Source organism: Poromitra crassiceps (genome assembly GCF_964638095.1).
Source record: "Poromitra crassiceps genome assembly, chromosome: 8".
NCBI classification, from domain to species: domain Eukaryota; kingdom Metazoa; phylum Chordata; class Actinopteri; order Beryciformes; family Melamphaidae; genus Poromitra; species Poromitra crassiceps.
Window position 1 is genome coordinate 23,176,459 of NC_139629.1, and position 26,122 is coordinate 23,202,580.

Sequence of the window (26,122 nt, forward strand, 5' to 3'; positions counted from 1 at the left end):
AGCTTTTCTGTGTAGATTGTCTGAATGGCATGCCTCAAGTAAAAAGTTAATAAATACAAGCATGACTTAAGTCTATATGTAAAGAAAAAGCAACACATAAGGAAGAAGACTTTAGAATTTTTATTCAGTGTTAATACAATAAATATACAAAACTCAAATGACTCAACATGCGAATGAAGGAGAAACCAGAGTGCATCTGTAAAGGACAAGGAAATTCAGAGCAATAGCCGACCATCTGTACATTTTACAAAATATACAAATATCCCTCAGTGTTTTTTAAACAATTAAAAAAAAAAAATTGTCACAGATGAGTACAAGAAAATGTCATGTATTTCACATCATTTTCCAGTGTTTCTAGCACACATCATGTTACCGATGATAACGCACAGCATAAAGCCACAATCCATATACAACACAGCTCATATTGGAGTCTACTGCCTTTACATTAAAGGTATGTACGACAAAATCTTTGGAGATTGGCATATTTGCCATATTCCCTAAGACACAATGCCCTTCTCTTTCCTGTGTGTGCAGTAGAAAGTGGACTGGTAGTCACTGGTAAGCACTTTGTAACTGTGTTTTGAAAAGTGCTATATAAATAAAGTTTATTATTATTATTATTAGTCCGTGGGACTAGCTAGCCTACCCCTGTTAAGTCACCAAATACACATTCCAACAGCGCCAAAATGCTCTTATGTAGTAGACGTTGTGACTTGTGCATTCACCACATTATAAAATAATGTAAAATTACGAGACTTTGTAATTTTCAAAGCAAATAAATAGCCGGTGATGATGGTGAACACGAGTCACACAACATGTATATTATAAGAGCGTTGTGGCGCTGTTGGAATGTGTATATTTGGTGACTTAACGGGAGTCCCGCCGACTAGCAGTCATTGTGCTAAGCTAACTAGCAGGAGGGCGCGTCACTTTCTACTGCACGCACAGAGAAGAGGAAGAAGGGCAACTATCTTCTCGTCATTGGGAATATGGCAAATTGGTGAATCTTTCAAAAATGTTGGCGTGTCGATTCAGATTCATTTTCAAAACCGCAGGAATAACCTATGCAGATTGGTGCATAGGCACACTCACGCGTACACACACACACACACGTACAGTACATACTGGTTAACTCACGCATACAGTACATACTGGTTAAGGTACTATTGGTCTAAATAAAGTCAGTATGAAAAAGGAAAAAGAGAAACGGCAAACACAGGTATCTTGAAGCAAAGCCTCAACAAGAATTGTCTTCAATAAGTCAGAAGGATCCCAAAGCCGAACTTCACCTTGCACAGATTTAAGAGCAGTAAATACACTGAAAGGCCCATTTCCCTCGATTTACACTCACACAACACACATGCATACATAGGCGTATGTATCTGACTTGAACATGAAAGCGCAATACAGTGAACATGGACATGGACATCGAGTCCGAACATAGAAACCGAATGACTTCAAATTGTTCAAAAAGACATTGCTAGCAATGCAGGTAGAATGAATTTCAAGATTTGTTTTTGGTGACTGCACACCAATGGAAACGAAAGAGGGTAACACAGACGGAGACAACCCCCATCTCCAGGAGTGAAGCATTGGTTTGTGCTCTCGCTGGAGTTCAGTGATAGTCAATCCCCAATAATGGTCAATTTATGAATATACAAGCAATTATCAGCAATCAGCACACCGATATTACTGGCCAGTGTTGTCATCTTTTAAGTGATTTTTTATTGCGAGGGTTTGATGCACAGCATATATTTAAAAAAACAGACACTTTTTTTCCTCAAAGGAGAGATCTGCTGCCATTTCCCCCCCTTGTCATGCAAGTGAAGAGTATCCTGAGTAAAACTGAGGTAAATCTCCATTACCCAAGAAAGGCTGGAGACAACTTGCGCTTTCTTTCTCTTCAAACATTGTATAGACATGCAGCTCTATGTACAGAATAGAGGACCCATCATGCGATCAGCGTCTCTGAATAAGAATAAATTAATTTCTTTTGAGCAAATGATTGAGAAATGAACCTTATAGATTTAGCATCTTCTCCAATGAGCAGGAAGGCATGAGACCATTATAAATAACGACACGCAGCAGTTGCTGCAGTGTGCATACAGAAACATGATGACGACGACTAGAGTAAGGTGCAGCTTAGTATCATTTCACAATGATGGACATGTAGATCATTCAAGGCAAAAATACTTCAAGCAACAAATACTTGAAAGCTATTAAGGAAGTAAGACTACACACTTTGTGAAAGTCAATTCTGAGGAAAGCAAAGGAAGATAAATAGACTGTCACGTGAGAGATCGAAAGGCAAGGCCGTGTGTACTGGAATGCACAGCATTCATCTTCAACAATACCAAGTAGCTCCACCAGGGGGCAGCGTCAAGAGGGGCCATTTAACAAGCTCCTCTACAAAGTTACAGTAGGGATAACAGTTCAGTCAAGGTGAGAATGCTGCTGAATGTACATTGACATATGCATCCCTAACGAGAGCACTAGGTGACTTCCATTGTGCAATAATTGAGCTTAATTATTAAAACTATTATTATTATTATTTTTTTTTTTTTATTAAGTTTTTTCCTCCCATTTTCTCCCCAATTGTAATTGGTCAATTCCCCCTGCTGTCCCGGTGATTGCTCGACCCCCTCTGCCGATCTGGGGAGAGCCGTAGACTAGCACATGTTCCCTCTGATACATGTGCAGTCGCCAGCGAGGAGTTTCACCGGCAGGACGAAGCATGTGGGAGGATCACGCTATCCCCCCAGTTCCCCTCCCCCGCGAACAGGCACCTCGACCGACCAGAGGCGGCACTAAGTGCAGTGACCGGGACTCATACACCGGCTTCCAACCAGCAGACACGGCCAATTGTGTCTGTAGGAATGTCTGACAAAGCCGAAAAAGGACCGCTGCCGGGAACTGAACCTGGGTCTGAGGCGAGTGCTTTTACCTCTACACTACCCAGACGCTCCAAAAACAACAATTATTAAACCAAACGTAGTGAAATCAAAGGACATGGATACAAAGGAGGAGCAAATTTGCTTCGGGCGCACTGAACTAAACAGAGAGGAACTTAGTGAGCAGTGAGGGCTGGGGAAGGTCAGAGGGTTGGACTTGGTTCAGCTACATGTGATTAGTATCTGTCTGTCTACAGACAGACAGCAACATCCACAGAGACACACCAACATTCATTTAGTTGGCCACACACACACAAAAACACGCACACAGAGAAAATCAAGTTGAGCCATGCTGGTTGAGTGGTGGAGTGTAGGTGGGAGGAGCCATGCTGGTTGAGTGGTGGAGTGTAGGTGGGAGGAGCCATGCTGGTTGAGTGGTGGAGTGTAGGTGGGAGGAGCCATGCTGGTTGAGTGGTGGAGTGTAGGTGAGAGGGGCCATGCTGGTTGAGTGGTGGAGTGTAGGTGGGAGGGGCCATGCTGGTTGAGTGGTGGAGTGTAGGTGGGAGGAGCCATGCGGGTTGAGTGGTGGAGTGTAGGTGGGAGGAGCCATGCTGGTTGAGTGGTGGAGTGTAGGTGGGAGGAGCCATGCTGGTTGAGTGGTGGAGTGTAGGTGGGAGGAGCCATGCTGGTTGAGTGGTGGAGTGTAGGTGAGAGGGGCCATGCTGGTTGAGTGGTGGAGTGTAGGTGGGAGGAGCCATGCTGGTTGAGTGGTGGAGTGTAGGTGGGAGGAGCCATGCTGGTTGAGTGGTGGAGTGTAGGTGGGAGGGGCCATGCTGGTTGAGTGGTGGAGTGTAGGTGGGAGGGGCCATGCTGGTTGAGTGGTGGAGTGTAGGGGAGGGGCCATGCTGGTTGAGTGGTGGAGTGTAGGTGGGAGGGGCCATGCTGGTTGAGTGGTGGAGTGTAGGTGGGAGGGGCCATGCTGGTTGAGTGGTGGAGTGTAGGTGGGAGGGGCCCAGTCCCAGAGTCACGAGAGTGCATAACGTCGCTGCGCTGGGGGGGCGGAGAGCAGAGGCCTCTGGGCCGGACAGAGCCAAGGCCCTGTTTGAATGCTCCACAATGTCCTGCTGAGATCACTGGTCACTTGGGACTGGGTGGGGGATGAGGACCACTGGTCACTGGTCACTTGGGACTGGGTGGGGGATGAGGACCACTGGTCACTTGGGACTGGGTGGGAGATGAGGACCACTGGTCACTTGGGACTGGGTGGGGGATGAGGACCACTGGTCACTTGGGACTGGGTGGGGGATGAGGACCACTGGTCACTTGGGACTGGGTGGGGGATGAGGACCACTGGTCACTTGGGACTGGGTGGGGGAAAAGGTGCTTTCACAAACAACATTGGGATGTGGTCAGAAGGCTGGGGGGCCTCTCCGTGTGTTCAAACAGGGCAGTTGGCTCGGTGGAAGCTGGGTGTCGGCGCTGTGGGCGGAGGATGGGCGGCGGGCTGGACGGCGGCGGAGATGAGCGGGCTCTCTGGACCAATCAGATCTGCTCCTTGAAGGCTGCCTGGGCGGCACTGGAGGCTGCGTTAGCGGTGGCTGTCCGGACCGTGTTGTTGGACATGACGCCCGTGGCAAACTCCTGCTGGGCCTTCTCAAAGCTGGCACCGGTGGTACGGTACATCCCATGGACCTGACCCAGATCAAGAGGCAGCGGAAGAGGAGCATTGGGAAGATAAAAGGGGAATAGGGTGAAGAGATTAACGGAGTAACCAGACATACATGTACAAATAGAGCTGCAACGATAATGGATCGAATGGAAATTAATCACCAACTATTTTTATCATCCTATTGCTCGTTTACTTTAGACTACAGTTTATTTAGTCTTTCTATGACAGTAAAATGATTATCTTTGGGTTGTGGTCAGTACAAAAGAAGACATTTGAGGATGTATTGGGCTTTGGGGAAAACGTGATCGACATTTTTCACAATTAGTCAAAAAAATTATCGACAGCTAAAGGTCCTTACACATCGGGAGCGTTTTTTTGTGTGCGATTAATTTGCACGTCAATAATATTTTCCGAACCTATATCAGTCAATGCAACCGTGCATAGCAACGGCGAAGTTTCGCTGAGCGTTATTGCGGTGTTTATTTTTTCGAACCACGGTCGATTTTTCAGAAATTCGCTTCCGACGTGTGCATATCTGTGGCTGTGATTGACAGGTGGGTCAAAATTCGCATCGCAATTTCGTGCCGTATATTCGCATCGCTCTTGATGTGTAAGGACCTTTAATGGATAATGAAAATAATCGTTAGTTACAGCCATGCATACAGAGGCTCTCTGTATTTCTTTCCAAGTTTGTGGCGTACATTACATTACATTACGTCATTTGGCAGACGCTTTTATCCAAAGCGACTTACAATAACACATTTTTGTCAGCAATAGAGCAATCAACTATGGAGTACAGTCTATGACAACTACAACTTCTGAAGGAACAGTGGTACAAGTTTAGGTTTTTTTTTTTTTTTTTTTAACACGTTGAGTGCCAAAGACGAGATATCTCGGCTTACATAAAAAAAAAAAAAATTTGACGGTGGGACATCGATCAACCCCTTTTACGTCTCCTATACCAATATTGGAGAAAGAGAATGTGTATAATCTATTTTACCGACCAGCTAAGTGGCGACTGCTCTCCAGACAGAGAGAAATCCGAGCAAAAACAGCCGCGGGTCCGCGGGAGAAAGCCATTCTCAAGGAAATAGCTGGGCGAAAACGCTTTCGATTTCACACACACACACACACACACACACACACACACACACACACACACACACGCGCGCGCACACACACACACTCGGGTACCTTTGAGCATAAATAAGACCAGAATCGCAAAAGCTTCTTCAAAGCTCTCAGCCGACACCTCAAGAAACGAACGAGCCCGTTTTACAGTAATCCAGACTGCCCGAGAGCCGCCAGCAGCAGCAGCACATACGAGCAGCAGCAGCGGGAGCGAGTACGCCTCAAGATTGGAAGAAGGGGATCGCGAAGGAATTTCTCTCCCGTGTCTAACCCCCCCCCCCTCGCCTCTCCTCTCCTCTTCCCTGCTCCTGCGATTCCCTTCTCTTTCTTTGGGATCTGTGAGGCAACAGAAACTCGCCTGTGACAAAACACTGCAAAGCCACACCTACGGAGGGAGGAGTTTGAAGGACACACACACACACACACACGCACACGCACACAAACACAATACAGTATACAGACTTGCCCAAGGGCACCCATAATCACAGGCACGTGAGGTGGTTCTAAAAATCCATTTATCTCAAAACTCTCTGAAAATCTCTGAAACCATGCTGTACTCAACGGCTAATATCTACATAACTACTAACTCTACAAACTAACTCTTTTAGACAGAGAAAGCACACATTCTATTAGTTCTTTTTAGATGATTGGTGTTCACAAAGTCTTAACAGAAAAGAATCCTCGGCTCTTGTAAAATGAGCCAGAATCCTCAAAAAAAAACCTGGCAGAACCTACCTACAGCATTGAAAAAAGGGCTGGCAGTCAATGTGTTAAAGAAAGAGAGAGAGAACGAAGTTAGATCAAGAAGGGCCCAGATGGAGCCTGAAAAGGTGAGTCTTTAGTCTTTTCCGAAAAATCGGCAGTGATTCAGCCGTCCTGACCGAAGGTGGAAGCTCGTTCCACCATTGAGGTGCCAGGGACGAGAAGAGTCGAGATCGGGATGAGCGACTTTTGAGCCCCCGTAGCGAAGGAGGGGCGAGGCGACCTGCACTGGTGGAGGAGCGAAGGGAGCGCTGAGAGGTTTGGAACCTGACCATAGATTGCAGGTACAGGGGAGCTGTTTGGTGTGCAGCCCTGTAGGCCAGTACCAGTGACTTGAATTTGATGCGGGCCGAGATGGGAAGCCAGTGGAGCTCCTGGAAGAGGGGAGTGACGTGAGAGAATTTGGGTTGGTTGAAAACCAGACGGGCTGCAGCGTTCTGAATGAGCTGAAGCGGTCGGATGTCGGTGGCAGGTAGGCCGGCCAGGAGCACGTTGCAGTAGTCCAGGCGGGAGATGACAAGAGACTGGACCAGGAGTTGAGTCGCTTCTCTTGTGAGAAAGGGACGGATTTTGCGGATGTTGTAGAGAGCGAACCTACAGGAGCGTGCTGTAGCAGCTATGTTGGCTGAGCAAGACAGCTGGTTGTCAAGGATCACCCCAAGGTTCGTTCTTAGCTGTTTGTGGCGTACCTACTAGGGCTGTGGCGATTCACTTATCTCCCGATTCGATACTATCACAATTCTTGGGTGCCGATTCGATTTATATTGCGATTCTTAAGTATTGCGATTCTACGATTATTGCGATTCGATATTACGATTTATTGCGATTTTTGTTTATTTTTTTCTTTTCTTTTTTCAGTTTGTTTGCTTTTTTACACTAGATTAGAACATGGGAAAAGTTGAATCATACACTAGAGACTGTATATTATATATCATGAGTAGGGCTGGGCGATATAGTTAAAAACAGGGGCGGACTGGGATCATAATTCAGGCCGGGCATTAGATACCAAGCAGGCCAGACCGATATGGGCCAACGCACGTGAAATTTGGGCCGTTTGAAGCCAGATTTGGGCCGTTTGAAGTCCAATTTTACAATGAGATGCACCCACTTTAACCCTGAAGTGTAATTATTACTTCAGACTAACTAATAAAGTAATAAAACCACTAGTAAACCAGTAGGCGGCGCCTGGCCTGCTGTTCAGTGAGTGGCCTGACTGCAAGCACAATTTTTTTTTTTTTTTTTTTTTTTTTTGGGGATTATCGATTCTGGAATAAAAGATCGATCCAAAAAATCGTGACATTAAAAATCGCGATACTTAGGTGAATCGATTTTTTCCCCCACCCCTAGTACCTACCCTTTTGAACATGATGAGCGACATGACAGCCAGTGAGGTCAAGTTTGTGGCGTACCTACCCTCTTGAACATGATGAGCGACATGACAGCCAGTGAGGTCAAGTTTGTGGCGTACCTACCCTCTTGAACATGATGAGCGACATGACAGCCAGTGAGGTAAAGTTTGTGGCGTACCTACCCTCTTGAACATGATGAGCGACATGACAGCCAGTGAGGTCAAGTTTGTGGCGTACCTACCCTCTTGAACATGATGAGCGACATGACAGCCAGTGAGGTAAAGAGAGCAGCGATGAGGATCATTATAATGCCCACTGGGATGCTCTTATTCAGGGCGGTCAAAGCAGAGATCCACCCGCTGAGGAGGAGAAAGAGAAAGTCAAGACATCACACCATAAATTAAAAATAACACACGAGTCGATGACGGCATTATCAAAGATCCTTGAGAATGATAACTAGGGGATATAATGATACATCTACTGGATCTTATCGTTTGGTTTGATAAGACGATACTCAATCAGGTAAAGCTTGATTGATTGACTAACGAGGTGATTATGGGTTTCTGTAAGTTACATTAAAAAATTTAAGATCTTTTTAATGCCAGTTCAAATAAACTGTATGACCATTTTCAACCCCAAATTAGCCTGAAGGTTACAAAGAAAACCCCAAACAAACACAAATATGCACAAAAATACACATCTGTGGAAGCAGGGACATTTCTCACAAGAATAGTAGTGGAATCTACTTTTTGAAGACCTCTCAAACTATATTTAAGACTCTATGGCACTCGATTTTCTACATTGCTGCGGCCGAAAATACTTGTTTGCTGTGTCCCTTCTGACATGTCCAGTAGGGCTGGGTATTGGCAAATATACTCAAAATTAAATAATAGAGCTAAAGATACAACACACTGTGTACCACCCAGGTAGTGTAAATAATATGTACATCACTTTATACTGATAACTTAGTGGACAAATTTAGTCAAAACTACTGAGTGTTGAGTGTGTTACTGAACGCACTGACATAAAAAGTATCACTTGTGTCACTGACCCCACGGCTGTGCAAAAACATCGATATGGGAAATATCGATACAGTATCGATTAGGGGGGGGAATCACCAGATGCAGAGGCCTGGCATGGCATGGCCTGCAATTTTTTATTTTTATTTAATATTGATACTTGGCGTCCAAATATCGATAAATATCGCGATATACTGCCGTATCGATTATATCGCCCAGCCCTAATGTCCAGTAGCTGAGAGTTTCTTGTAATGTAGTTAGTAGACTCACCTGGCCCCCCAACCACAGATGCCAATAGACTGGAGAACATAGACGCCAAACTGACAGATGTACACGAAGAAGAAGACAAAGAACCTGAATGAGCTGTCACTCCTGCAGAAAGAGGAGAAGGAGAGGGCATGACTACCACAGTGTCTATACATGGCTGAGCAACGGGCCAAACTCAACATCTGTGTGTGTGTGTGTGTGTGTGTGTGTGTGGTTCACCTGAAGGCTCCATAAAGCGGCCGGTACCAACAGACGAACGAGCACGGCGTGAAGAGCATGACCCACAGCATGGCCAAGCCGAAGTCCACGCCTCGCGACGAGTCCACGCAGAACCAGGCCAGGCAGCCCACCAGGTTCACGGCCAGCGCCCCGGTGTGACCTGGCCACAGACAGCGGAACCAGTTTAAACAGTAACTGTCTGCACACCAAAACCAATTTTTTTCAGCTGAAAACCCAATGCACTGTATATGGGAATTTAGTAGCTTTGTTGATGGATTCAGGTTCAAATCCTGACATTTTAGTGCAAAATATTTTAATTTACATTATGTTATTATTTTGATGCATAGCAAACTGCCCTCTACAGGTTGAATCCGGTCGTTGCCCTCACCCCCTCTACAGATTCGGGGAGAGTTGTAGACACACTACACTAGCATACACTTTCTCCGATACACGTGCAGTCAACCAGCTGCTTCTTTACACCTGACAGCGAGGCGTTCTCTTCAGCCAAGACTGGGTGCAGTTCCTCTTTAAACGGCTGTGCGGGAGTGCTAGTGAAAGTGGGGCAGCGTGGTACCCTTGGCAAGCCGCTGTATAAGTCAGAGCGTGGAAAGTGGGCGGGGCTGGCTGTTTGTTTGTGGACGGGGCTGTGTGCTGAGGATCCTGGCCGGCACACCAGTGTCCCGTGTCTTGCCAAGTGGGTCTGATGAGTGGAAGGAGGAAACGCTGCCACTCAATATTTCAACACGCAACGCGGCCCAGATAGTGAGATGGGGGAACATGCGCACACCCTCACACTAGGGATGTCAACGGTTAACCGTTAATCGATTAACCGTCGCTAACGTCGTTGTTCGGTTATTGCTGTCGGTCTATCAGTTAATGTAAAAAAAAAAAAAAAAAAAAAAAAAATATTAAAAAATTATGAATTTGTCACGCTCTCCTCTCGTGTATCCGACAGGCAACAGCGGGGGGAAAAGCAGGTCCACTCTATATCACTCAGCATGTTATAGCCTACTTCTAATTAAACGCATTTCTCCCCAAACATGCAGCGTATCCGGGGCGCGCACACACACGCGCGCCGGCACAGACACTGACAGACAGCCCCTCCCCTCCTCTGACAGCGAGGGGACGAAATCAGGAAGAAACAAAGAAAGCAGCATGGCGAAACGTCTTAAAAAAAGCCCGGTTTGGGACTTTTTTGTCCAGAAAGATGGTGGTGAAGTAGTTTGCAAATTGTGCGATGCTGCTCTTCAGTATTCTAGTAGTACTACCACAATGTTATACCACATCAAAAACAAGCACCCTCAGCATTTACTCATTGAGTAAATAGACAATTTTTTTTTTATATTAAAAAATTATGAATTAACCGATAGGTTAATCGATTATTAGCGTCGGTTAATCGAAAGTGAAATTAACCGAAAATTGACATCCCTACCTCACACAAATGAATAATTCACCAGAACCATTCCTCCTCTGGGTTATAATAATACATGCATGGGCACCGTATAGTGCAGGGGTGGGCAACTATTTTTCATGGGGGGCCACATGAGAAACGCAGATTGTTGCCGGGGGCCGAACAAATATTGTCATGCCGTAACCCATGGATGGGCAACTTTGATGATAGAGAGGGCCACAAAAACATGTCCTCGCTACCAGATTTTGCTGAGGGCTGAACGGCGCCAGCGCGAAAAATTTGGGGCATTTGAAGCCAGGTTTAGAGTAATAACTCATTTTAAAATAACAGTTGTGATGTCATTATTCAGTCTTAACCACCAATATTTGATCCTTTTCTCACTCGCTCCTATGTCACCACCTGCTCTCCCTGCAGGGCTTGAAATTAACTTTTTTGACCACCTGCCAATATGGCTGCTAGATTTTAAAGTTACCAGCCAATTAGAATTTCCACTATTTCCACCATTTTTTTTTCTTGAAATAAACCATAATATGAGTGGGTTAATTTAAGCATAAGTATCAGTAAGTGGCCCGGGATTCTCAAAGCCTGTGTTGAGGGTCACACGAACAAAAATGCACTCTTGAAGCTAAATAAATCCAAAACCAATGAGTTAATTATTTAAATGTCTACTTCTACTTTCTACAATGTAGAACAGTAATTTCTTACACATGAGATTACTTTTAGCCCTTTAGTCATAAAGATTATTGAAAGATAGCCTATTCCATATTCCAGACTGAAATGTTATAACAGAAGTGGAGTATTGGCCAGAATGACATGAACATTTGGACACTTAAGCTGCGTTCACACCGACCTATTAAACTTTTTCGCTGGCATCGAGTTTACATACAAAGTCAATGCAAACGAGCGTATATTCGCCCGGGAGAAAAATCGCTGGGCGTCCGAGCGACAGAGACAGAGCAATAGGGAGAAAATTCGCTCGTCGCCCGAGATGAAATATCCCAACTCGAGCAAAATTACGCTGGCATCAGTCGCTCGCTGTTCAACGCTGATTGGCTGCCGTGTGAGAGCGAGTCAAGGATCACACTGGCTTGGAACAAACCGCTGGTTTATTGTGTGGCAACAAACCGCATTGACAGCTGATTTGTCAGGCTGCGAGCTGACATGAAGTGAAGTCTGTAGTACTACCGGTATAGAGCTCGCATTAGGAGCACGATGATAGGCTTAGCTTGTAAACAACTACGGTGGCTCGTAGTGGACAAATATCATGACATTGCCCCATATAGCCCCCAGATGTCCGTCAATTATTGTGCCTGTTGACGAGCGATTTAAACAGAGCGACAGAGCGATTCCAAAGGGTTGAATCGAGCGAGAGAAAATATGATGGTGTGAACACAGCTTTATTCAGCGGGTATCTTGCATGTTGCCTTCAGGTGCACCATAAAAATAAAAAAAAATGCAATTCCATTGCGGCCGTATTTTGCCCATGTGTGGTATAGTGTATAGACACATGTACAGTAACAGAGGGCCTGTATAGCTGAGGGGCCTCGGGTTTACACCACTGAGCGAAATATGGCATCTCCCTGCTGCTCCACATACCACAGCTGAAGAGCGGGGGGGGAGAGGGACAGACGGTGTGCTCCAAAAACATGTTGGGAACGATCTGCTGGCAGATCAGTTAAACAAATAGCCAATCATCTGACCCAGTCACATCATGTGACCACGTGACTTCAACCATGTGTCCTGGTCATGTGGTTACACAATTCCACTGAAAACCCATTCATTTGTCCTACTGCCCGCTTTGACCACCGTTAAGACTGAGCTGTACAGGCAGAAGAAGGGGGATAAAACAACTGCTCTCATATCCGAGTAGGAAAGTCCGTTAATCGAGTACCTCCATAAAACACACATTTTGTCCGCCCTCACGAGAGCCCTTTGGTTTTACAGCACAGTCACATGGAGACGTGTGAGAAGGCTGATTTACAGTTATTAGGATTCAGTTTCAGATTCAGGATCCAGATTCAGATACACTTTTCTTAATGGAGTTAGCTCTGGTCTGCAGACAAGAGCGCCGTGCTTTGAGAAGCCCAGGGGAGCACGTCGGCTAGTTCCTCTTCATAATTGCAATAAGAGCCACTAGATTTGTATATGACCTTTTCTTACAAAGGTTTAAAAAGCATTGTCAAATAAAATAAAAGAATAATAAACATCGGGAATCTGTAATATAAACTGGGGGTCAAGCCATTTATTGCATTAAACATAATCTAGAAGTAGTAATGCTGGCTATATAGTTTATAGACCAAAGACGAACACTCATCAATTACATAATGTGCTTGTGGGAGTAAGAAATCCTCTGGTGTAAATACACTCCTACGTGATGTAACAGTGACGATGTAAAAGTGCAAAAAGAAAGAAAGAAAATGAAGGTAAAGGGGCAAAAATAATCAACATCACAATAGTTAACATTTACTCCTCTAGCTATTTTTCTTTGATTTTTGTGTTTCTGCACTTGCAACTTTAAAGGGACACTTCACCGAAAAACAACGCAGATTTATTTTGCACATGATCTCACACATATCCAAAAACTGTAAGTTTTGCAGGCATTCATTTAGTTTGAGTTATTGAGAGATGATTTGAGATACGTTGATGCCAGTCATGTCACCAGAAGGCACTGAATGATTGGGTTGTAATAATCAAGTCTTCTGATGACATCACTGGCACCAACTTAAGTTGAGTCTGCAAAACAGTTTACAGCTTAGTTTCAGATATGTGTGAGATCATGTGCAAAATAAATCGGCAATGTTTTTCGCTGAAGTGTCCCTTTAAGTTTGTCATACATCAATTTGATCATTTTGGGTAGATTTGCCTTTCGTCTTCTCACTGCATCTGGGGTTACTTCACTGCCCCTGTATTAGCATCATCAGCACCCTCATAAGGCAACACACTTAATTCAATGTTAGTGGTCAGCATGAGAGAAGCACTCACACATCCAGAGGTAGTACATGATCTTGACCGTCTTCTGGAACTCCACAGGAATATCCACTGTGATGTCGTGGTAGAAACAGGGTCCCACGGGGAACTTCTCTGGGAGGGGAGGCCAGTTGTTTTTCCTGCCTGAGACAGGACGCAAGTCAAGCTTATGATTACCGGTAAATAAAATGACACTCAATTCTGTTAAATGTCGAGCTGAACCCAAAAATGACTTTTCTTTTCTTTTAGTTCAAATACCTGCATATGCAGTGCACCTATTTAATGATGTATGCCAAAAAAAATCACAAAAATCTAATTCCTTTCGGTTTTCACACTTTTTCACATAAAAAGTTCATTTTTCAAGATTTCATTGATAACAGGTAATCTACAGTTTGCTGACATCACCTAGTACTATCAAATTTCTACCCCATTTCAACCAATCATATCACGACATGCAGCTGTCAATCAAATCTTCATTTCAGGATAATTTTCTCTTCCAAATGAAGTAGAAAATGGCGCCTAGTGGGGGGGATTAGAAATAATAATAATAAAAAAAAAAAGCTCATGAACACACACACAGTCTGAAGAACGACTTTGTCGCTACTATTTTGACTGTAAAACAGCGGATAAATTGTTTTGAGCATCACTGCACCCGCGAAATGACTCGTTTCACTTCAGAATTTGATACATTCATTCCGATAACATTTAGAAAGCCTAGAAGAGCCGCACGATTGAATTATTTGATCCACATTCAAGTTAGCAGGGGGAAGGTACCCCGAAGCTAGCGGCATGGCCGGGCGGAAGTCTCTGGTGCGCATGCTCCAGGCCAGTGCGGGAAAGTTGCCACAGACAACAGATTGGTCCTACTGTGGAGTACAGAGATGGGGCGCCGATAGGCTTAATCAGCATTGTGGGGCACTCGTTTGCGGAGGTCTTGAATGTGTAACGGACGTTCATATATGTCAAGGTTATGCACTAGAGCTTTAACATCGCTGTGGATTTAGGACAAATATTTGGCCCGCCGTTGTGAGAGTAATGATTTGCGGCCGTGGTGTCGCCGTGTGTATTTTGGTGACTGGCGCTCGCTGACCTCCCGAGGCACTGAGTGACTGCATCTCCCGCTCCCGGCGGTCCAACTCCGCAGCCTTCCTCTCCAGCTCCTCCTGCCTCCTCAGCAGATCGCTGGCTACTTCTGTCGGCTCCTTCACACACACACACACACACACACACACACACACACACACACACACAAAACAGGTTTCATCTCTGATAACTAGAACGACCGCACCGCGGATATATGCCTCCGCCAACAAGTGAGCAGTCGACATCCATGTCTGTCCAGACTTTGACGTTTGAGCCAAATGTGAAGAAATTCCGTCAGGGCGTTACTGAGATATCGCGTTAACGAGCTTGAAAATGGCGTTCGTGAGGTCACAGTGACCTTGAACTTTGACCACCAAAATCTCTCTCACTGTACGTGTGGTTGTCTCTCTCACTGTACGTGTGGTTGTCTCTCTCACTGTACGTGTGGTTGTCTCTCTCACTGTATGTGCGGTTGTCTCCATCACTGTATGTGCGGTTGTCTCCATCACTGTACGTGTGGTTGTCTCTCTCACCGTACATGTGGTTGTCTCTCTCACTGTACGTGTGGTTGTCTCTCACTGTACGTGTGGTTGTCTCTCTCACTGTATGTGCGGTTGTCTCCATCACTGTATGTGCGGTTGTCTCCATCACTGTACGTGTGGTTGTCTCTCTCACTGTATGTGCGGTTGTCTCCATCACTGTACGTGCGGTTGTCTCTCTCACTGTACGTGTGGTTGTCTCTCTCACTGTACGTGTGGTTGTCTCTCTCACTGTACGTGTGGTTGTCTCTCTCACTGTACGTGTGGTTGTCTCTCTCACCGTACATGTGGTTGTCTCTCTCACTGTACGTGTGGTTGTCTCTCTCACTGTACGTGTGGTTGTCTCTCTCACTGTACATGTGGTTGTCTCTCTCACTGTATGTGCGGTTGTCTCCATCACTGTACGTGCGGTTGTCTCTCTCACTGTACGTGTGGTTGTCTCTCTCACTGTACATGTGGTTGTCTCTCTCACTGTACATGTGGTTGTCTCTCTCACTGTACATGTGGTTGTCTCTCTCACTGTACGTGTGGTTGTCTCTCTCACTGTACGTGTGGTTGTCTCTCTCACTGTACGTGTGGTTGTCTCTCTCACTGTACGTGTGGTTGTCTCTCTCACTGTACATGTGGTTGTCTCTCTCACTGTACATGTGGTTGTCTCTCTCACTGTACGTGTGGTTGTCTCTCTCACTGTACATGTGGTTGTCTCTCTCACTGTACATGTGGTTGTCTCTCTCACTGTACGTGTGGTTGTCTCTCTCACTGTACATGTGGTTGTCTCTCTCACTGTACATGTGGTTGTCTCTCTCACTGTACATGTGGTTGTCTCTCTCACTGTACGTGTGGTTGTCTCTCTCACTGTACATGTGGTTGTCTCTCTCACTGTACGTGTGGTTGTCTCTCTCACTGTACATGTGGTTGTCTCTCTCACTGTACGTGTGGTTGTCTCTCTCACTGTACATGTGGTTGTCTCTCTCACTGTACGTGTGGTTGTCTCTCTCACTGTACATGTGGTTGTCTCTCTCACTGTACGTGTGGTTGTCTCTCTCACTGGTGGAAAAATGCGAAAATGGCTGGAGGCTCCTCTATGTGTTTCATGATTACCTGCGTCTGGAGCTGGGAGTAGGCTGGAGGCTCCTCCGTGTGCTTCATGATGGCGGGCATGGCACCCAAGGCTGCGGCAGCCGGCGTTGTCTATGAGGAAAACGTCTGATTAATAACCACACATCGTGTTATTATTCCATTAACAGGCAAGAATGTCTCAACATGCTTTATGAGTCTGACCATGTCTCAACATGCTTTATGAGTCTGACCATGTCTCAACATGCTTTATGAGTCTGACCATGTCTCAACATGCTTTATGAGTCTGACCATGTCTCAACATGCTTTATGAGTCTGACCATGTCTCAACATGCTTTATGAGTCTGACCATGTCTCAACATGCTTTATGAGTCTCAACATGCTTTATGAGTCTGACCATGTCTCAACATGCTTTATGAGTCTGACCATGTCTCAACATGCTTTATGAGTCTGACCATGTCTCAACATGCTTTATGAGTCTGACCATGTCTCAACATGCTTTATGAGTCTGACCATGTCTCAACATGCTTTATGAGTCTCAACATGCTTTATGAGTCTGACCATGTCTCAACATGCTTTATGAGTCTGACCATGTCTCAACATGCTTTATGAGTCTGACCATGTCTCAACATGCTTTATGAGTCTGACCATGTCTCAACATGCTTTATGAGTCTCAACATGCTTTATGAGTCTGACCATGTCTCAACATGCTTTATGAGTCTGACCATGTCTCAACATGCTTTATGAGTCTGACCATGTCTCAACATGCTTTATGAGTCTGACCATGTCTCAACATGCTTTATGAGTCTGACCATGTCTCAACATGCTTTATGAGTCTCAACATGCTTTATGAGTCTGACCATGTCTCAACATGCTTTATGAGTCTGACCATGTCTCAACATGCTTTATGAGTCTGACCATGTCTCAACATGCTTTATGAGTCTGACCATGTCTCAACATGCTTTATGAGTCTCAACATGCTTTATGAGTCTGACCATGTCTCAACATGCTTTATGAGTCTGACCATGTCTCAACATGCTTTATGAGTCTGACCATGTCTCAACATGCTTTATGAGTCTGACCATGCTTTATGAGTCTGACCATGTCTCAACATGCTTTATGAGTCTGACCATGCTTTATGAGTCTGACCATGTCTCAACATGCTTTATGAGTCTGACCATGCTTTATGAGTCTCAACATGCTTTATGAGTCTGACCATGCTTTATGAGTCTCAACATGCTTTATGAGTCTGACCATGCTTTATGAGTCTCAACATGCTTTATGAGTCTGACCATGCTTTATGAGTCTCAACATGCTTTATGAGTCTGACCATGCTTTATGAGTCTGACCATGCTTTATGAGTCTGACCATGCTTTATGAGTCTGACCATGCTTTATGAGTCTGACCATGCTTTATGAGTCTCAACATGCTTTATGAGTCTGACCATGCTTTATGAGTCTGACCATGCTTTATGAGTCTCAACATGCTTTATGAGTCTGACCATGCTGGCTCAAGTCCAAGTCCCCATCTCTGTGTGACACTGACAAATCTACACAACAGATTTAGGATGTTTGGGCCTAAATGAACGTTGATATTTGATCGGTAACATGAGTGCAAATCGACAGAGATTTTTCTTTTCTTAAAAATGTCCATCCCTGGGGCCGGTTGCACCAACTGGTCTTACACTGGTCTTAAGCTAAGTTGGTCGTAACTTTACGACCTAACAGCTACGCCGGTTGCACCAAGACGGCTTAAGCCTTATTTTCACTACGACCAGGCGTAACTCCTACGCCTGGTCAGGAGGAGGGGTAGAGCCTGCCTGTAACAGAGATCTCCGCGGAGACCTTTTTGACCGTCATCGTCGTAACACCGCCAGTTCGCCGTCTTTGAAAGCACAACGTTAGATTATAACTAACTAGTTGTGTGGCTTAGCCTTCCAAAATGTTGCCGTTCATTTTTTAGAATGTAATACATAGAATTGGGAACGTTACATTCAATTTCATTCAGACTGTCTTTCTGGCTCAACCGCTGCCATTTTCCCCCCGGAGCGAGGGAGGGTGGGAGGAGGGAGGGTGTTTTACAGTAGTGGCTGAGAGAGCGTAGTGGCACAGTGCTCCAAGCAAGTCGCGAGGCACATTTTTTGCAACATCATCCAATCAGGGTGCATTCCCTGGCAATTCACATGGACGCGCATTGCTACGACCAGCATAGTTAAGACCAGACGTAAGCCGTGTTGGTGCAACAGGCGTAAATCCATGGTCTTAACTAAGACCGACGTAGGAGTTATGACCAGGCATACTAGTTAAGACCAGTTGGTGCAACCGGCCCCTGGGGCGTCTCGGTGGCTCAACGTGTAGAGCGCGTACCATATGAGGCTCAGTGCAGGCTGCAGTGACCCGGGTTCGAATCCGGGCCCGCGGTCATTCGCTGCAATTGTCTTCCGCTCTCTCCCTCCCATACATTCCTGTCCTGTCTCTCTCACACCGTATCAATAAAGCATACAAATGCCTAAGAAAAAAGGCCACCCCTATGTCATGTCATGCGATGCTGCGAACTGAATAGTCAGTTCGCTCATTCTGGATAACCCGTAATTATCAAGAGACATTGCATCAGAAACGGTACTCACCGCTTTGCCATCTGCAAAGGGATTGTACTCCTCCAACCCTGAAGGGGCAGCGTGTGCTACTTGTCTCACTGATGGATCCTGAGAAAAAACAAGTGCAAAATGTTTGAAATAAGGACAGTGCGTACATTACTCTTCATATGGCTTTCAAAAGGATCCTGGCAAAGCATCATATTAGTAGCAATGATCTGGTCTGTGTGAAGAACACTTGCTGCATTATCCTGCCAAACAGCACAACACGCAACAGGCTTAGAATAACTCAATACTGGCAAAGACAAGACGATTGCAATAATTTTCACAGCAAGAAGTCTATGAATAGCCAGGTCTGAAGGGTGGTGAACTCCTCTGGCAGCAGCTATGACAAAAGACAGAAATAAGATTTTTTTTTTTTTGGTACTCTGCTGGCATGCTGTGCTATGGATAAAAGCTACTCTAGTGCTTTTCCATCTATTTTAAGCACATTGTAGATTTGCATCGTTGTCAAGACAACCACAGTTAAACACCCTCACACACATGCTAGTGAATGAACCATCTCACTGCCTGCCTACTATCTTTGACCGGTGAGTGGCTGGCTATAACACTGGAGTGCAGCTAACCTATGTTTGCCTATGGTGTGTGTAGTGTACACTAGCTGCCCTAGTCATATTAATAGGACACATTTAGATTTTTGAGTGCGTGTTGTTGACCATCTCCTGCCTTTCTGTGCATGTAACAGTCCTAATAGCAACATTTTATATAGGTGTTGTTCAGCTTACCATCAGCAGTTTCGCTCAAGTTTCATTCAAGATCCTACTCTCAGGATTAATATCCAATCTCTGTGTATTCCAAACGTTCTATCCAATCACGAAGTATTCCAAACGTTCTATCCAATCACGAAGTATTCCAAACGTTCTATCGAATCTCTATGTATTCCAAACGTTCTATCCAAGTCCAGCTCCCTTGCAGTCCTATTGCTGTGTCCCTGACTGTTTCTGGGAGTATCTCTTTCTCCACCACGCACGCACGCACGCACGCACACACACACTGCTATTTGTCACCAGACCAGGGTCATAAATATTTCAGCCTATGTTGCGTTTAATCTTTAATATCGCCCTACTGCACAGCCCGGCACATTCAGACTTACTAAATGCTACACTTTCCACTTCTCTATAAAAATGCTAGAGGGTAAGACAGACAGTACAAATGAATTATTAAGCCTACAATCTCGTATCTGTTGCACGGCTGTGTGAAAAACGGCAATCAAAAAACAAATGTCATCGTGGCAACGAATCTCCTGTCGGCTAACTGTGCACAAGTGAACTTCGATAAAATGGCCATTGCTCTGCATTCGTGGGCGACATCATTTCATGATCCTGCAAGCTAGCTAACATTATTATTCACGACCGCAACATTTGCCTACTCTACTGTATTTCAAGGTGAACCCGGGCTGTGTAACACAATGCAGGTATCAGGTGAGCAGCATGGAAACCAGTTGGAGTCGGTACTTTCTACTGGCGATGATACTCTGCGACTTATAATGATTAGGCTACTGAGACCAGAATGTATATATACTATCTTCTAAAGATTAGGCTACTGACACTAGACTAGACTGTATATAATATCTCCACTGACACTGCCTGGTAGGCCTTTGTATTAACTCAAGATATGGCAGCCTGATCCCTGTAATTGGCTACACACATCCTGGGGAAATGGGCCCGAAACAGAATGCGCCGCCTGATGCATGACTGGGAGAGATGGGATCTAGCAGGCAAGTAGCCGGTGGGGATCCTATCCTAGCACACCACCCGTCGCCATGACACCACCATATGATATCGTGAACTATTGAAGATAGCTCAGAGGAGCTCCGTTTTGGCCTCGGGCCAACGGAAAAAATGGCCGGACGGCGGGCGGGCGAGGACGAATGGCGCTGCTGAATGTTAACGGGGCTCCATGAATAATTGACTCTGCATCATGCGTCACGCTGTATGGTCCAAACACACCCCGACTCTGGTGTTTGTTTGGCCTACAACTGCACTTCCGTCCACGGTGAAAGATGTGGGAATGGTTTTAGAAGAAGTCCCTCTGATCAAATGTAACCTCAACAATTCAATAAATCCTTAGGCTATAATGGCCCTCTCCTTTTTACTAATGTACGTCAGCTCACCTGCTGTCAGCAGGAGACTGCTAGCAAACCTGCACAGGTTTTGAATGTAGACGGCCTAACCCTTTCTCACAACACAACACAAGTCTACAGAGTTTTGACAAAGAATGATCTCTGTCTTTAATTTGTTTTTCCTTGTCAACAGAACACAGATACTGCCATTCTAAGCTCTGTGTATGTGTGTCTGTGTCTGTCTGAGCGAGCGAGAGAGAGAAATGCTATCCATCTTTGCTGATAAAAAAAAAGGCAAGCACTCCTTACTAGCTCACTAGGCTAAAGAGCACGTTTTCTCTGTAGCTTTATACTGTCAACACAGACTGTCTGCGGACAGATAGGCCCAAGTAAAGCCAAGGGCATAATGAAAAAAATAATTTGCAACTGTACAAGCATAATATACAAATTGGTGATTTGCAATTAATCTGAAATGGCTAAAATGACTAAACTACGGTAAGTATTTCCTGAGTCTCAATATGGCCTGATGATTTTAAAAGCAGTGAGATGGTGACTTTAAAAACTGGGATCGTTGTACAGTACTATTTGGCTACTAATAATGATTAAGCAATCTCTGAAGACCCTCCAAGTTACTTTCTAATCATCTCAGCTGGTTGGTGTAAAAGATCGATTAGGCGCATCGAACATTCACGCTTACCGGATCAAATCTACTGTTGTATGGTGTATTAGTGAGGCAGAGGAATCCAATGTTCATAACAACAGCAGCAACAGCAACAACAACACGAGCAGCAGTCTATATCCATGACCAATCTGGGAACCCAGAGTCTATTTCAGCACAGAAATAGACTCTGGGAGAGCCAGAACCTTTTTTTTTTAAGGCTTTCTGTACAGCACGGGTCTTCTGCCCGGGACCTCCACTTCCGTGCAGCGGTGCCTTTTAAAAACATACATTGTGTCACTTTAATTTTGAAGGTTAAACGTCCAAATTCTGATATATTCACAAGCGTTCACTATATATATATATATATTATATATATATATATATATATTCACTACCGTTCGGGACCGGAACTCTTATATTCACCAGTACAACAACAGAGCGGCACTGCGCGGAGGCGGAAGTCCCAGGCGGAAGATTGGCGCTGTACAGGAAGGTCCGGCTGTCCCAGGGAAACTTTATCTCATTAGATAAAACAGATGTTGACAAAGTTTGTTCCTTTGGGGACATCATTTGCAGTTGAAAAAGGGTAATCACAATATATCGTAATATCGCAATACTCAATATATCGCAATACTAGCATATCGCAATATCGCAATACTATTGTATCGTGACTTAAGTATCTTGACTGACTCGTATCGTGGGGCATCTGGGGATTCCCACCCCTAATGGGAAAGGCAAGTGGCAAGTTAAAATTGACAAGATCGAAATAAGGTGGAGTAAGAAAGTAACCAAAAGGCAAAACCAAAAACACCATCCACCCACCTAGGGCTGGGTGATAAATCAATAGCAATATATATCGCGATAGACAATTAATCAATTAAATAAAAAATATATATATTTCGAGATGTCCCTTTATAATGGAGCCAAATCAAACCTCCAAACCCTAAAGTTCCCACCCGAGCATATTTATTACACAGCTGCAACACTCAATTTGTGCATTTTTGTTGTGTTAACATTAAAATTATTACCTGTGTGCCTTGATAAATAAGCTGGTTCAAAATAAAGTGGTTAAATGTAAAAAAAAATCTTGTGGTCTTAAAAATAGGTACCGGTAATTAAAAATGATCAATAATTATCGATTTTATTTTATATCAATACATTTTTGGGCTATATCGCCCAGCCTTACCGGAACCTGCTGCAGTCTAACATAATTGTAGAGATAACACTAGCTGTAGCTGTGTCATCATCACTCAGGTTAATAATCTCAGATTTCTGAGGCTATGGTTAACATAGAGAGCAAGCTAACATCGACCCACTGTATAACGTTATTCTCATTACATTTTAAGGCTCATCGTTAACATGTCATGTGTCACTCCAGCCAGGCAACGACATGTCACGACAAGTGAAGCAACACGATTAATAACTTCTTATTTTTTAAGTTTCAAACTTTATTTCTAGCAAAAACATGGTCTCTCTGTCGGTAGGTAAGCTGACAGGCCTAAAATAATGATTGTTACATTATGCTGGATGGAAAACACAGCCCATGCTGCCTACATTATTATACAGTAGCTCCAGCAGTCAGGAAATACCAACCATTTCTCATAGAGCAGAAAAAGGAAAATTTGAACAAAATGAGAACTAAACTACAAACAGACACGAGGACTTGCAGTTGCTCCTCTCCCCGGAGAGTTCAAATGATGGAAATTGTGAAATGGCTTTGAAATATACGGCTACAGTGGAGAAGAAGCAATGTAATAGAGGGAGGAAAATCCCGGAAACCCAAACACGGTCAAGCCACCAACCTTGTTGTGTGACAAACAGTCCTGACCATTTGTCACCGGTTGCAATTTTCCTCAGTGACGCCACGGGACAGTCCTAAAATGAGTCCAGTTCCAAGAGAACTACAAATCCCATGATTCTTTGCTCTCTCGCTCTCAGTTAGGCCGTCTTGTGTTGTGTCTTTCACTTTGCGGCTCAGAATTTGAGGCTGAAGCCTGGACTGACCTGGTTGCTGGTCGTCAGGTGGAAGTCGGTCTCTTTCAGGTCATCGCCCCCCAGCTGACTGTAGCCCAGGGCCTCCCTCGGGGGGGGGGGGGACGAGGGCTGGCGCCTCTCTTCACCCTCTGCCGCTCGCTCTTGGCCGGCCAGGTGGGGAACATGGCGGGCTCGATGGGCAGCAGCATCTCGCAGAAGTACTCCTGCTTCACTGCCTCATCTGACAAGATCCTCTTGCTGGGGTAGTAGGTTAGGAACTTGTTCATGAGGTCAAAGCACTGGTCTGAGAGCATCCTCTTGCTGGGGTAGTAGGTTAGGAACTTGTTCATGAGGTCAAAGCACTGGTCTGAGAGCAGCACTCCAAAACGTTTGTGTAGGCTGCTGTACGGATACTCTGTGGTGAAAGTAATCTTCACAGTGGGGAGCTCATCGTAGCCAGGCCAAATCTTCTCACTGGGAGAGCCCAGGTCCTTGAAAATCTTGTTAATTTGGTCAATTTCAGATTTTCCAGGGAAAAGAGGCTTCTGGGTGAGGAGCTCGCCAGATATGTAGCCCACTGACCAGATGTCCACAGCTGTGGAGTACTCCTCCTTGGCTCCCAGCAGCAGCTCTGGAGAACGGTACCACAGGGTCACCACCATAAGGCTTTAGAGGAGAACCATACTCCCGGGCCAAACCAAAGTCGCCAATCTTGAGGATGCCTTTGTGGCTGAGCAGCAGATTGGACGTCTTCAGGTCACGGTGGAGGATCCAGTTGTTATGGAGGTGGCGGACGTCTCTCAGTAGCTGAATCATCAGAGTCTTCACTTCGCCTGGCAGGAAGGGCTGTCTCCATCAAACTCTGCAGGTCATGTTCTACATAGTTCATCACAATGTAGATCTGGTCCAGATTGCTTCCAAAGACTATTTCCCGCACGGTGACGTTGTTTTGGTGCTGAGCTTTCAGGATTGTATTGATCTCTCTCAGGGAGGTGATGATCCATATTAGTATATTGATTACAACGAAGTGTCACAAAATGATAAAATGATTGTACATTATGGGAATTTTGGCATTATCGATCGTACATCGTACAGAGGGCGAAATTATCGTACCTGGCAACGCTGCTGCAGCAGCAGCACCAACAAGTCAATGACGACATGTTAGCCAGCTGCTATAGCACTGTAACGTCAACTAACGTTAGTAATTTAGTCAATAACATCAGGCTTTATCTCCGCTATCTAACACAGGAAAGCCAGTGGAACATTTGTCTTGGCTAACACAGTTAACCTAGCTAACGTCAGACAGTCACTTTATAGTTAGGTAATGCAAGAGCTAACGCTAATGTGGTAATGTTACCTGAAAAGGATTGGGATCCGAGAACGGGTTGCTGTCGAAACCTGACATTCTACTGTCGGAATGTCTTTAACGTTAGTTGTCTCGTTAAAAACAACTGATAAAAAAGAAGAACCAAATTTGGAGATTCTTCGAAACAAGTCTTGCTTTGTAGCAGACGCAAAAGATGGCACGGACGGAGGTGAAGTCAAGTGTGCTAGTGTGTCAGAGATGTAATACGATGGGAGATAGGTCACCACCACCAATGCGGAAGTATGGGAGCGTCACGTCCGCCGTTGCTTTTGAGATATATCTCTCTCTTTCTCAATTCAATTCAAAGGGGCTTTATTGGCATGAGAAACATACGTATACATTGCCAAAGCAAGTGTACAATGAAAACAAAAACAAAAACAAAAATGTGCGTACAGTTATAGATATAGGAGAATTTATCTCTCACACACACACGCACATATGGCATGGAGACAAACACACACACACACACACACACACACACACACACGCACACACGCACACGCACACACACACACACACACACACACACACACACACACACACACACACACACACACACACACACACACACACACACACACACACACACTTCCGCACACACACACACACACACACACACACACACACACACACACACACACACACACACACACACACACACACACACACACACACACACACACTTCCGCTGAGTCACTGCGAGTAAAGTTAGTTGGAATCTCGGTTATGTTTGGCACTGCAGTAAAACTGGAATAAGTTGTGGAGCACTTTATATCTCGGAAGAAGAACAATTTGTCTTGCGCCTTTTTAAATGCTGAGCATGTCGACGAACATGTGCAACAACAACGCTGTACGCTTGCCTTACACAACCGTTTTCCTAAATAAACTGTTTGCTACATGTTGTCGCGGCTGAACTCAACCCAGTTTAACGGTATCGTTACCTTGGCAACAAAATGATCAGGCGCCTCGTCATAGATCTACAATAAAAAAAAACGGAGACCATCATTCAGCACAGCGATCTG

At 45.0% G+C, this 26,122-nt stretch overlaps 1 protein-coding gene and 1 pseudogene across 2 annotated transcripts; both read right to left on the reverse strand.

Moving 5' to 3' along the window:
* Positions 1-215: 215 nt before the first annotated feature.
* On the reverse strand, positions 216-25,219 carry LOC310780960 (secretory carrier-associated membrane protein 1-like). The gene is made up of 9 exons (XM_083641490.1): positions 25,092-25,219; positions 19,011-19,088; positions 16,409-16,498; positions 14,776-14,887; positions 13,701-13,829; positions 9,308-9,467; positions 9,092-9,193; positions 8,044-8,161; positions 216-4,583 (listed from the first exon to the last, which is right to left on the reverse strand). Exons 1-9 carry the CDS (start codon positions 25,137-25,139, stop codon positions 4,434-4,436), a joined length of 987 nt encoding a protein of 328 aa, XP_083497616.1. The 5' UTR covers positions 25,140-25,219; the 3' UTR covers positions 216-4,433.
* LOC310781559 (cyclin-dependent kinase 11B pseudogene) lies at positions 23,800-24,737 on the reverse strand (annotated as a pseudogene). Its single transcript has one exon. The product of its transcript is annotated as a cyclin-dependent kinase 11B pseudogene (transcript).
* Positions 25,220-26,122: the final 903 nt, after the last annotated feature.

Excerpts from the sequence above, each read along its gene's own strand:
- LOC310780960 (XM_083641490.1), bottom strand. The coding sequence starts at position 25,139 with ATGTCAGGTTTCGACAGCAACCCGTTCTCGGATCCCAATCCTTTTCAG. Across the intron at positions 19,089-25,091 it reads CGGATCCCAATCCTTTTCAG|GATCCATCAGTGAGACAAGT; the intron begins GTAACATTACCA and ends GTTTTTTCTCAG. Across the intron at positions 8,162-9,091 it reads ATCTGTGGTTGGGGGGCCAG|CGGGTGGATCTCTGCTTTGA; the intron begins GTGAGTCTACTA and ends TCTCCTCCTCAG.